At 40.3% G+C, this 14,361-nt stretch overlaps 1 protein-coding gene across 2 annotated transcripts in view; it reads left to right on the top strand.

Annotated features, from left to right (window-relative positions):
* Positions 1–8,230, top strand: part of KCNG3 (potassium voltage-gated channel modifier subfamily G member 3) — a 40,269-nt gene extending 32,039 nt beyond the window's left edge. For both annotated transcript variants that reach the window (XM_073672033.1, XM_073672032.1), the window contains exon 2: positions 5,389–8,230. In XM_073672033.1, coding sequence (XP_073528134.1) covers positions 5,389–6,034 — 646 coding nt within the window. In that variant the 3' untranslated portion in view covers positions 6,035–8,230. The remainder of the gene's footprint in view (positions 1–5,388) is intronic.
* The last annotated feature ends 6,131 nt before the right edge of the window (positions 8,231–14,361 follow it).

Below are 14,361 nucleotides of genomic sequence, written 5' to 3'. Positions count from 1 at the left end.
TATCGCTGCGTTCGTAAAAGTCCGATCTATCAAAATATAAAATAAATGAATCTGATAGGTAAACTGCGTAACAAGAAAAAAAATCAAAACTCCAGAATTACTTTTTTTTGGCAGCCGCAACATTTCAATAAAATGCAATAACAGGTGATCAAAATGGTTTCAGTAAAAACATCAGCTCAGGGTGCAAAAAATAAGCCATCACAGAGCACTATATCATGAAAATTTAAAGCATTACGGGTCTTGGAAGATAGCGACACAAGCAAAGGGTTTTTTTTTTTTACAAATCCCTGAATTCTTTTTCACCACTTAAAATAAACTATACATGATTTGGTATCTGCGTACTTGTACTGACCTGGGGAATATTGCCAAGTCAGTTTTACCATATAGTAAATATGGTAAATAAACCATCCCTCCCCCCCCCCAAAAAAAATGGGAAATTGCACTTTTTTTGCAATTTCAACTCACTTGGAATTTTTTCCCGCTTTTCAGTGCATCAAATGATAAAATTAATGATGTCATTCAAAAGTACAACTTGTCCTGCAAAAAACAAGCCTTCATATGGCTATGCGGATGGAAAAATAAAAAAGTCATGGCTCTTGAAAGAAGGGGAGGAAAAACAAAACTGAAAAAATGGAAAATCGCCCAGGAGTGAAGGGGTTAAAGTCTCCCATGATGAGAGTGAGAATGTGGCAGGATAAAACTTGCAGAAGCAAGGGGTTGTAAAGTGATCCAGGAACTGAAGGGATTAGCTAGAAGGTACACAACTGCCACTCTCAAGGAGAAGGGATAGAAAAATCTGACAATGTTGACCTCAAAAGAAGGGAATATAAGTGAGGGTACAGGGGGGGATAATCTGAAAAGCACATTTTGATGAAGAAAGCTGGACAACCTTGTCTATTCTCAAGTCTGGGAATAGAGGAAAGAATGTAGCCCACCATATCAGAGCAATAGCAGAGGAGGTGTCCGACTGCTGGTTTCAGGTTTCAGTGAGAGACAGAAGGTTAAGAGAATTTGAAAGGAAGAAGTTGTGAATGTAAGGGAATTTGTTACCCACTAACCAGGAGTTCCAGAGGGCGCAGTAAAAGGAGACAGGAGAAGGCATGCAATGAATATTAAAGAGATTAGCAGGGTTTCTGTGTGAGGGATAAAGGAGTTAAATTTACTACTACGAGAGTCAGGTTTATGGGAGATATTTCATGCGACTAGGTGAAGGATAATACAAAGAGTGAGAAGATGATTTAGTGATGTTTGAGAAAGTCTCCTGCATTGTACAGAGGGAGTAGATGGAGTTCAATGTTTTATGAATGAGAGACGAGCTGTGAGCTATCCATGGCAGAGGGTAGGAGATGTCAATGTGGATAGAGTATACATAATGTGTGGAAGGGAGGTAGATTTGAAATAAAGCAGCAGCTAGAATATAGAGTGGATATGAAATGTCTACACATCCCTGTTAAAATGCCAGATTTTTTTCATGTTAATAAAAATCATACCAAGAAGACTTTGCCTCATTCTTCAAACAGAAGATTGACACCATCAGACAAAGTGTTTGCCTAAAGTCCCCACAGCCCCTCCTCATATCCACTCAACCCTCCTCCTCCAAAACCACCTTCTCCACCATTACGGAAGATCAACTTTCCTCTTTACTCTCCAAATCACACCTCACCACCTGTGAACTTTACCCAGTCCCGTCCCACCTCATCCCAAACCTTACCACTATCTTCATCCCAACCCTAACCCACCTTTTCAATCTGTCACCAACAACTGGCATCTTCCCCTCATGCTTCAAACATGCCTCAATCACACCCATCCTCAAAAAGCCCTCCCTTGACCCATCCTCTCTGGCTAGCTATCGCCCCATATCTCTTCTTCCCTATGCCTCAAAACTACTGGAACATCACGTCCATTCTGAACTGTCCTCCCACCTCTCCTCCTGCTCCCTCTTCGACGGCCTACAATCTGGTTTATGATCGCACCATTTTAATGAAACTGCGCTGACTAAAAAGTCACCAGCGACCTACTAACTGCCAAATCCAAGCGACACTACTCTGTCCTCCTCCTCCTGGACCTGTCATCTGCCTTCAACACAGTGGACCATTCCCTCTTACTACAGACTCTCTCATCTCTCAGCATCACAGACTTGGCCCTATCCTGGATCTCCTCATACCTAACAGACCGGACATTCAGTGTCTCCCACTCACACAGCACCTCCTCATCTCGCCCCCTATCTGTCAGTGTTCACCAAGGTTCAGTTCTAGAACCCCTGCTCTTCTCCATCCACACCTTAGGCCGGGGACAGCACATAGAGTCTCATGGCTTTCAGTATCACCTCTATGCCGATGACACACAGATCTACCTCTCTGGATCCGATATCTCCTCCTTACTAACCAAAATCCCACCATGTCTGTCCGCTATTTCATCCTTCTTCTCTGCTAGATTTCTAAAACTTAACATGGACAAAACAGAATTCATCATCTTTTCACCATCTCACTCAACTTCCCCAGCTGACCTATCAATGTCAATGGCTTTCCACTCTCCCTAGTCCTGCAAGCTCGCTGCCTTGGGGTAACCCTGGACTCTGACCTCTCCTTCAAACCACATATCGAAGCCCTTTCTACTTCCTGCCGACTCCAACTTAAAAATATCTCCCGGATCTGCACATTCCTCAACCATTAATCTGCAAAAACACTAGTGCATGCCCTCATCATCTCCCGCCTTGACTACTGCAACCTCCTGCTCTGCGGCCTCCCTTCTAACACTCTCGCACCCCTCCAATCTACACTAAACTCCGCCGCCCGACTAATCCACCTGTCCCCCCGCTATTCCCCGGCCTCTCCTCTCTGTCAATCCCTTCACTGGCTCCCCATTACCCAGAGACTCCAGTTCAAAACCCTAACCACGGCATACAAAGCCATCCACAACCCGTGTCTCCTCCATACATCGGTGACCTAGTCTCCCGGTACATAACTGCACGCAACCTCCGATCCTCACAAGATTTCCTTCTCTGCTCCCCTCTTATCTCCTCTTCCCACAATCGCATACAAGATTTCTCCCGTGCATCCCGCCTACTCTGGAACGCTCTACCCCAACATATAAGACTATCTCCTACCGTGGAAACCTTCAAAAGGAACCTGAAGACCCACCTCTTTCGACAAGCATAGCCACTGCTCCACCATACTGCTGCATGACCAGCCCTACCCTCACCTCACCCATCCCTTGTAGACTATGAGCCCTTGTCGGCAGGGTCCTCGCTCCTCCTGTACCAGTCGCCTTTACATTTTGTTCAAGTTTATTGTAATTGTTTTCGCTATGTATACCCCTTTCTCACATGTAAAGCGCCATGGAATAAATGGCGCTATAATAATAATAAATAATAATAATAAGGGAAAGGAAGTTCCTACACCTATAATACTGGCTAATTGCAAGGAGTGCTAAGTAGTAATGGGAATTTCTGTCTCTTCGCTCCTGCTCTCCTCTCTGTCATACTGTATACAGGCATAAAAGAGTGCTTTCAGTTCAGAGAAGACGAGTCAATGGACAAAGCAGGAGCAATGTAAGCTAGTGACAGAATGGAAATTCTAGCACCAATAGTCCTGGCAGAATGTTGATGAAGTGGAACTGTCCACTCAAAAAGAAAGGATTGCAAGCCAAAAAGCATGATAATTGAGTAAGTTCATATTAGACAGATATCTGCACCAAAAGCAGTTTTAATATTGTAGGAGATCGGGACAACAAGACCATGTTTTTTTTGTGTGAAGCGCACGTCTATTTTATTTTTAATTTTTTTCTTTTCTTTATTCTCTTTCTTCTTTCTATGACTGTTTGAAGGTATTCGAGACTATCTCTGACTGTTATAGACGTATGCTATGAAATATCAGCACAGACATTTGCCACGCTATAGGGTTACTAATAAATAGGTACACCATAGTGCCCACTTAAATTTCCAGTAATGTCAGAGTATATAATTGGCATCTCACTTTAATGATTCTTAGTTTTTACCTTCTACTTTCATTTAGATGTGTCTTCATTTTGTCTTGTAAACGTAAAGTATCTTTTTTTCTACACTCCTCAACATTGAAATTGTAAGACCAAGATGGAAGAGATGTGGAGTTATGGAAATCACAGGATGAACTACATCTACAAATGATGAAAAAATGTAAACAACATTTTCAAAACATCCTGATTTATTCAATCTATAGTATGAGCACCACATGCAGAAGTCCCCGCACTTACTGTCCCTTCTGCTATCAGTGAGGTTATTAATGGTCATCTGAGGAATGTTCTGATGCGCTGAATGCACTTGGGGAAATCATCAAGAGCCGCTGCTGGCAGCTTCTGTGGAATTCCAAATCAGTGACGTCCCAGATGTGCTCTATGGGAGACAAGTCTGGAGACACTGCAAGCCATCGTAGCACTTTAGTGGCACATAGGCTGCTGACAGTAGCACCAACAACATATGACCTTCTGCTGTCATGAGTCCTGAGACCATGGGTCCTGGGACATTTTTAAATTCCCTCTTGAAGGCCTCTTCATGACATTGCCCATGTGTTCTCCAAATGAAACTCTGACCATCATTGCTCCCAATACAAAAGCAGGACAAATCACTGAAGACAGACTTTCACTCCAACCTCCATTGCTGTCTTGCTCTGCACCATAAAAGTCTTTGGGAGAGATGGCATGAGGTCAATGGAGCACCTGTAGTTGGACATCTGCCTTGTAGTCCAATGTCGTGCAATTGCCTGCTGATGGTTTGTGTTGACACTGATGCCTTAGACCAGAGGTCCCCAACCTGTAGCTCGAGAGCCACATGTGGCTCGTGAGCCTGTGATGTGTGGCTCACGGCTGTCTGCCAGCTTGGTGCATTAGCATCAGGTGTAGCAAACAGCTATTAAGAGCAGATCTCTAGATGGTGACTTTTGTGTGTAGCCCTGCACAGAAGAGCAGATCTGAATGTGATTGTTTGCCAATTGCAAAAGGAGCTGCCAGTAGAGGATCTTGATGATTTGCCCAAGTACATTCAGCATGGAAGAATATTCCTCAGACGACCATGAATTATCTCACTGATAGCAGACGAGGCTGTAAGTGTGGGGATTTCTGCATTTGGTGCTTATAGTCGATACTGAATAAATCGAGATATTTTGAAAATCTTGTTTCCATTTTTTCATCATTTGCAGATCAGCAACATGTCTATTCATCCTGTGATTTCCATAATTACACAACTTTCCTTCTTGGTGTTGCATTTTCATTGTTGAGGGGTGTATAATTACATATTGCGACCTCTGATTTACTTACATTGTGGGTTTAAAAGCGGAGCCGTCTTTATGGCGATGAAGGACGCCCATTCAAATATCATTATGACAATGAATTATTCAACATGTTTTCTTTCCACAGGATAATTGAAGCTATCTGCATTGGCTGGTTCACGGCAGAGTGCATCGTCAGGTTCATTGTCTCCAAGAATAAGTGCGATTTTGTGAAAAGGCCCTTAAATATCATCGACCTGCTGGCTATTAGTCCGTATTACGTCTCAGTTCTCATGACTCTCTTCACGGGTGAGAACCCTCAGTTGCAGAGAGCCGGGATGACCCTTCGAGTCTTGAGGATGATGAGAATATTTTGGGTGATAAAACTTGCAAGACACTTTATCGGCCTTCAGACTCTCGGCCTTACTTTGAAACGTTGCTACCGGGAGATGGTCATGTTGCTGGTGTTTATTTGCGTTGCAATGGCGATTTTTGGAGCACTCGCACAACTGCTCGAGCATGGCTTGGACCTTGAGTCAAAAAACGAGGACTACTCAAGCATACCGGCAGCCTGCTGGTGGGTGATTATTTCTATGACCACCGTAGGCTACGGAGACATGTATCCTATATCCGTTCCGGGCAGAATACTTGGAGGGGTGTGTGTGGTCAGCGGGATTGTCCTCCTCGCATTGCCGATAACATTCATTTACCACAGTTTTGTACAGTGTTATCATGAACTGAAGTTTAAGAATGCCAGGTACAGCAGAACCTTATCCAATGAGTACTTAAACTAAAACATACCAGAGCTTTGTGATATATATATATATTTATTTTGTTATTTAATAGTATCCAGGGCTACATGAAATTGTGTAAGAATATAACGTGATAATCCATGCCTTTGTGCCGCCTAAAGCATACACAACATGGCACCTGTCTTGTTTCATATATTACTCATTTTTGTTGCTTTTTTTTTGTACTGCGCCCAATAGAAAGTTACGTTAACATAGAGGCTGGCCCTTTCATCAATACTTTCCATGGGATATCAAGAAAGAAGCACCACATTCTCCTAGTGATACATATTCATGTTTGGTCCAAGAAGCACAAAGGTGGTGGGATTTAATTTAAAGAGTAGATGTCATTTTAGTTTTTATTTCATAAAAAAAATAAAATGAAATAAAAATTAAAACAACGGTTACTCTTTTAAATAGTTTTTTAATTTTTCTCCCAAGCACTAGACCTGTGATTTAGTTGGTATATGTAGGGCACTATCCTATCAATTGGCCAGTAGCTAACTAAATCCCGTCACTCATCACCCATCCTTTATCTTGCAACTTTAAAGGGGATTGTAATATGCGGACCTCTATCAAAAGCCATAATGGGTTAATATATTTAGTGGGCTCTATACAATGCAGTTGAGCCCTTTATTAAAGGATTTTCTCTAAAATCACAAGTTGTACCCTATTTATAGGAGGTCCTACCTATGAGATGCCCATCAATCCTGAAAATAGGGCTCCAGAACCCTGAGGACCTCCATATCTTGAATTCAACGTAGGTGAAAATGCTAGGCCTTTGCTGGATTAATTGTCAATGGGACTGGTGGAAATAACTGAGTACTGCACTTGGCTTTCTCTCGTAGTCCCATAGATAATGAATAGATCAGAGGCCGAACATGAACATCATTGCTTCATTCAAGATGGAGCTCTGCAGATCCTCATTCTCAGGATTCTGAAGCCCTTTTTTTGGAATCGCTGGAGATTCCAAGGGTCAGGCCACCAGTAATCAGCAAGTTATCTCCTATCCTATTGATAGGGAATAACTTGCCATTTTGGGACACTTATCCTAAACCTCTATTAGCAGAAACACTTGTAGTGCTCTGATGGGAGCTAGGATATGCCATTACTTTATAGTCAGTGAAAGTTTGACCATTGGAATTCCCTCCGATACTGAGAAGGGGTCAAGTTGCGTCACATTTATTATTTCTACTCTGCTACCCGTATATTCAGAGAACTGCAAGTCAGCCTAATTCAAGTAAATAGGACGGGCTGCAACTCCCTGTACAGCCAGGTATGCGCCGGAAAAAAAGTAGAAAGGGATGCAATTATTCTAAGCATTGCAAACCCTTCTCTCAAAAAAAAATTGGGGGTCCCAAATGATGGACAATCATCATCATAAAGTCATGGCATATTGCAGCCATTACTTTATGAGATGAAATACCTCTTTATAGGGGTTGTACCAATATAACAACTTATTACCTATCCACAGGATAGGTGATGAATGTGTGATCATGTTGGGTCGGAACGCTGGGACCTCCATGGATCATGTAAATTGGAGTCCCAAGTCTCCTGTTTGAAGGGAGTCGCAGTCAAGCAAGCACACTTGCAGTTCTATCTGATAGAGATAGATGAGCCCTGTACTCAGGTTGCATTGTCAGTCCCATAGACTTTGAATGGAGCTCCACTGAGCATGTACATCTCCCGCTCCAACAGAACGAGGGACTAGGGACCCATGTTCTCTTGATCGGTGGAGATCCTAACCGTCTGCTGATCAAACTCTTATCACCTATCAATTGAAATCTTACTGAAAATGTCTAATTCTACACCTCCTCGTCTTTGCAGGATTCTGAGGTCACTGGTACTGTCAGCGCTTATGTCCTATTATAAGTTCCTCTAAATATGGTTTAGGGAAAATCCTCTTAATTCACTCTATAAATATTAAAATCCTATTTTGACTCCAATTTCACCAATGTTCTCCATGAATCTCCGATGGACGCTTGTATACAAGTCAGAGCCTGACAATACTTTTCCTGTGCCAACATTAATGTATATTTCTATGTAAATTCCATTTATTTTGTTTTCCAAAATTCCTGCTTCCTAAAGCAGCAGCGTCCTCAGCATGCCTCATTATAGGTTCTGCACTGTCCACAAGGTGACTGCGGGAAAGCAATTAAATTCAGGATCTCTTCAAAGTAGATTTGTCTTCACCGGATAAAACCACAGCGTGACTTGTCTGGGTCACCACTCTTTTTTTCTGTTCAGGGGTCCTCACAAGGTGTTCCGTATCTACTGATTATGTGCATACTCTTCTCTGCAGTAAATGTTTTGATATTAAAAGGATGCGTTCACCTAAATCTTGACTATAGAGAGATCCCCCGAAATACTTATTCTAAAATGTATACTTTAATGTGTTGATCGTAACTTCAAAAGAATACTAAACTTTTGGGTTTCATAGTTTTGTGGTTGAAAAAAGACACAAGTACATTGAGTTCAATCTATACCCCAACATGTTGATCCAGAAGAAGGCAACAAACCCACGAAGCAGATGCTAATTGGCCAATTTTAGGGAAAAATGTCTTCCTAACTTCACATTAGTTCCCTGGATCAACGTACAATCGATCACCCCAACTTCTTAGCAATGTCAATCAAGTGGGAAGTATTTTGCACTGTGAATATTTTGAAAAAGGGTCAACAAAGGAAACAGGAAAATTAATTTAATCTGACATTATGGGAACCTAAAGAGAGTTGGATTAACATGCAGTAAGCATAGAGTATTTCCATGCACGCACAATGTGAAACAAAAGAAAAGTTTTACAAATTTCGGGTATTTTTTTTTTGTTGCATGCATTCAATTTGGTTTTAATATACAAATCATCAGCAGGGTTGACAACCATCCAAAAATTCCAGGACAGCCCATAAAAATAGGGCACTTTTTTACCCTATTTGTAAAAAAAATTGAAGGCATCAGTGATTTTTTTTTTGAAGCTGAAGAAACTTCTATCAGTTATTTTGACTATCATCATTTTACAGTTTACAACGAATACAGAACTATGGGTTGTAGACATGTATTACTTATAATCATAGTGATTCATTTTGGTTTTTTGGTTTTCCAATGTGTCCGTAAAAAATATTGTCTGTCCGTGATTTTTTTAAAAGCTGTCCAGAAAAAAAAAAAAAGAGTCAATTTTTCTAATTTTTCAGACAATTCACTAACAGCATATTTCACTATACTTGATGCTCTGTACGTACAGATTATTTTTTTTCAAGCTGTGATTTGCTAACTGTACAAGCAAAATAAAAAAAGAAAACAGTTAAATTTTTTTAGAAATTATAAATTTTCCGATGATCAAATATTCTGACTTATTGAACGGTGGTTGTAATGGACGAAAAATTTCTAAGTCACCCAAAATGTAATCTTAGATAAGATACAGTCACTTTGACTCAAAATAAGGTAACTCTGTCTAGTGTTATAAAACGATTAGCAGACTTCTTGGACTAATGATACGGATTAAAGTGAGTTTATTGTATAATTCTGTTTTCAACTGTGGTGTACCTAGAAATAAAAATCTCTTACTATTTCGATACATAGATTTTTGCTAAAGAAACCTTTTCCTAAAAAGTTGTGCTAATATATACCGTATATATATATATATATATATTTATAGTTCTGCTCAAATTGCTGAAGAATTATAGATTTTGAAAAGATTTTTGTAAGTTAATGTATACTAAAGGTGTGAAGCAAGTAGGATTTATGGTATTTATTAGGTTAGTGCCTAGAAACATTAAAAACTGGGAAATAATATGAAGTGTATTCCAATACTGGTCATACTGACCATGAGCTTAAAGATGTTGCCCAATATTTGGACAATTCCTTCTCATACCCTATGTTTGACCCCCAGTAATATAATAAAGCTTATACTCACCTCCCGTACTGGCGCCGTTCCCATGGTGTCAGCACTCGCACTCCGTCGGGGCTCCAGTGCTGTTGTTGTGACACATGACCCCAGTGCCCAATCAGCACTGGCCTCCTGTCGAATTGAATATGAAGAGGAAGTCAGGGATCAAATGCAGCCCGGACTTCCTCTTCATGTTCGATTTGTCCGAAGGCGCGGACAGTGACCCAGAACTGATTGAGCGCCAACGTTACGTGTCACAACAGCAGCATGTTTGATTTGTCTAAAGACGGGGACTGCGCTGATTGGACGCCGGGGTCACGTGTCACATCAACCGCACGAGAGCCTCGGGATCACGAGTGCTGACACCACTGGAACGACGCCGGAACGGGAGGTGAGTATAAACTTTTTTATTTTATCAGGGCTAAACATTTAGATCAAGAAGAGGTTGTCCAAGCAGTGGACAACCCCTTTAAGAAGCCTCCCATGAACATTAAAAAAAAAAAGTTCATATGGGGGCTTCTTTAAACAGTTGACTTTTAAATAAAATAAAAAGCCTATAGCTCATGCTTTTTTTTAATAAACCCTCATTGAGGACCTTCTCTGTTAACCAAAGCCAATATCAACATCCGTCTATTGGAAATGGAGGACCACCAGTTGCTCGTTGATTATTTTACTATGATAACCTGATAATGTTCCTCCCCCCAATAAAAATGAGTGCTGTCAGCCATGGGAGCCCTTCTGTTTAGCTTGTCTTGCTTGAGGTGAAGAAAAAAATTCAAGAAAATTTTGACAAAGGAGATGTTTTTGTATGTACGGTCAAACAGGTATTTTTTACACTTAAAGAACCCTCAAAACTCTTGAGACATTTGGAGTTGTCTCTCGGATCGAAAAAGTGGAGTTTCTGTCCCATATGAACAAGAATTTCATAAAAAAGGAAGAAACCCAATGTGAAAAATATGAGTGGAACCCTTCAGATTCAGATCCCATACGCGCATGTAGGAAGAGACCTGTCACTCAAGGGTAGCGGGCTGGGAGAAGCTGTTGGGGACATGCCTGTCCTACTAGTTTCAGCATGGATCGGTCCCCACTGGCTTTTCAGATATGGTTTTCTCTGAAACACGCGACATTTCAGAGTCAAACATACCTGGCTGAGATCACATAGCCAGTGCCTGATACATGCTGCCCGTGGGTCTGGCAGCCTTTATCAGCTGTCAGGTTCACTTTAAGAGTACATTCACACATTTACCCTGTATAAAACTTTAATTAGCAGGGAAATCTATTGCAGAAATCCCAGAATAACCCTAAAATTTCTGCTCTAAATTTGCCGGTTAAACTTCAGCCGGTTGGCACCCGGATTGGCCCAGACCAATCAGGCTGATCTGTACATGGTTACAATGGTGTCCACATGTATTTCGTGCACACAAATGACTTTAATAATTGACATATAATACCTTTCTAGATTTTATTCAGATAAGTTATGACCCTTGTTCACACCATGAACCAATGAACCATGCTGATCCATACATTTCATCCACATTTTAACTTACGTGAATGTAAAAATGTGTGCAGTGTAATTAGTTCTATGATAAAGTGCCTCGTTAACAGCGAATTAGCAGTCTGTGTAATGAATGTGCCGCGTGAACCCTCGGCAAGTTGGCACTAGTATTGTTGATAATCCTCAGGTTGAACTGATGATGTTTTACATGTACAGATAATAATCATTTGTGATTTTTTAATGAAATTTATTGAGAAATTCATTTTTAAAAAGCAAATATAATAAATAATATGTGAACGTCATTCAACAGCATTCAGAAAATATGCACAAAAATGAAAACTCTATCCATTAGGAATGGTCTTCACAATAAGACAGCCAACCAAATTTATGACTATTAAACTCATAATTTATCTTTCCTTTATTCCATCCATCTTCATATAATCTTACTATTTTAATAATAAGATTATACTTTTCTGGCAATCATTGCATTTTTTGCTTGATCACAAGTATTGGACGTAACAGAACTATCTTACATTTAGATTATCTCCAGTGAGGGTGTTAGTGGTAGGAAGATCATACTAATATACATAGTCTGCAATTTAACACATCTGCATATATTTAAAAAAAAAATTAAAATAACACATTTCAATTGATTGGTAAAGCAAATGGAAATTCTCTATACATTTGAAAACTTTATTCATGTTAACCCATCATCCAACTCTCTGACCTAAGTCTCTAAACCTAATGATGGGAAGCCAGTATGATTTGTCTGCATATCAAATGATGGAGACTATTGGGGTATTTTTAATTATGTGTATGTGTGTATATATATTTGCTGCCACCACCATGTTTGACCGTGGGGATGTTTTTTTCAGGTTGATGTGCAATGTTAGTTTTCCGCCACACATAGTGTTTTGCTTTTAGCCCAAAAAGTTTTACATTGGTCTCATCTCACAAGAGCACTTTCTTCTACATGCTCGCTGTGTCCCCTACTTGGCATGTGGAAGAAGGTACTCTGGCTAGATGAGACCAAAGTAGAACTTTTGGGGATGAATGCAAAACGCTATGTGTGGCAGAAAACTAACACTGCACATCACCCTTTTTTTAACTAATTCAGGCTTCGAAAGCCGGGAAGTGCTTAAGAGAGTTAAGAGAAGCAGCAGGTACATTCTTTGGGTGACTTCCACTTGGAATCTTTGTGGTCTCCTGAAGAAGTTGTAATACTGCGAAACACATTGAGAATAAACCTCACTGTCAATACGTTCGCTTGATTCTAATTCCTTCATTGGTTGTACACCAACAGCGCCAAAGATATTTTGTAAGTGATTTGATATTATGGTATGGTGTAGATAGCATCTAGATAAAGCCATAATTATTGCTGAATTTCCAATAATTTCACAATTGTTTCTATGAAGAGACAGTACCACATATAGATAACATGTTTTCAAAGGCCATATTACCAAATTTCCCATTCCACAAGCCTGTGTTGAAAGGGCAAAACCAGCAGTGTAGAGATGTGGGTAACAGTATGTGCTCCATGAACAGAACAGAAATCATCTGCTGAAATCAAAATAATTTAGGGTGTGAGATATTCGCCTTCGATTTTATGTCATACTGGATCTGCGATCAAATGTTTTTGTTGATGTTGAACATGTTAACGTTTTCTGATTTTAATAAAATAATAGATTTATTCTGTATTTGGACTCATTATTAATGGTTCCTTCTTCTCTAAAGTTAGATATGTACAAAAAAAAATGCAAAAACACATCACATTAAAATACTAACACTTTTTCAGGTGGAAATGCTAAAGTGTTTTTTTTTTAAAGAGAAATCCACATCAGAAATACATGAGTTTGCCAGTGACACATTTTTAAAGATTTTTTTTTTTTTTTTGCAGTCTTTTTACTTTAACGGAATGTTTGGTATAGACTTGTCAAAAAAAAAAAAGAAAACCTGCTTTGGTTTTTCCATTGAAATCAATAGGGAATAGTTGAATTGACTTTTGATGTGGATTTTAGAACAGATTCTACTCCAAATTCCACATGAACAAATTACATGTGAGAAGAGCGAGGCTATGGATGTGCCATTTCTGGGGCGGCTGACGGCTGGTGTTTCTAGCTTGGGAGGGGGCCAATATTCATGGCACCCTTCCTGGGCTATTAATATCAGCCCCCAGCTGTCTGCCTAGCCTTTGCTAGCTATTAAAATAGGGGGGACCCCACGTCATTTTTTTTGGGGTCCCCCATTTTAATAGCTAGTAAAGGCTAGGTATTCAGCATGGGGGCTGATATTAGTAGCCTGGGAAGCTCCGTGGGTATTACCCCCTTCCCAGGCTTCAAACATCTGCCCCAGCCATCTGCTTAACCTCCGCTAGAGACTAAAATTACGGGGAACCCCACGCCAATTTTTTTTTTTAATAAATCCTTTATTTTAACACCAAATGACAAGTACAGTAATCAACACTATCACTGTACTTCTTATATATGTGACTGACATGTTTCTATCTACCTAATCTACGTGTGATGCTCTATTCCTTCTTGTCTAAATTGTCGGGTACCGGTGTATGCTGCTGCTGAATTGCCGGCAGGCTTTTTTTAAAGAGAGTGTCTTCTGAGCAGTTTGTCAGCTTTTAGACACTTTTGAAGGTGTTTTCTATGTGTTTCTATGTGTTTTTGTTTGCCTGCCATTGTTTTAACGGTGTTCGACGGTGTTCTAAGGTGTTCGACGAACAGTTCCACGAACATCCCGGTGTTCGACGAACCGAACCGAACCCGAACACTACAGGGGTGGTTCAACACTAATAACCAGTGCAATGACTAGCACAAGGTGGAGGCATCAGTGTAGCGACTGGACAGAAATTCAATCCTGGCTGCCTCATTCAAGGCAGATTTGAGAGGCGAGTTTGGTAAGAGGGAGACCGACCAGTAGAGAGTTTCCGTAGTCCAGATGAGAATGAA

Source organism: Phyllobates terribilis, unplaced genomic scaffold, assembly GCF_046119375.1.
Source record: "Phyllobates terribilis strain yellow unplaced genomic scaffold, ASM4611937v1 Scaffold_3__8_contigs__length_932513732, whole genome shotgun sequence".
NCBI classification, from domain to species: Eukaryota; Metazoa; Chordata; class Amphibia; order Anura; family Dendrobatidae; genus Phyllobates; species Phyllobates terribilis.
The sequence above is the reverse complement of the archived record's forward strand: the minus strand, read 5'-3'. Positions and strand labels throughout refer to the sequence as shown.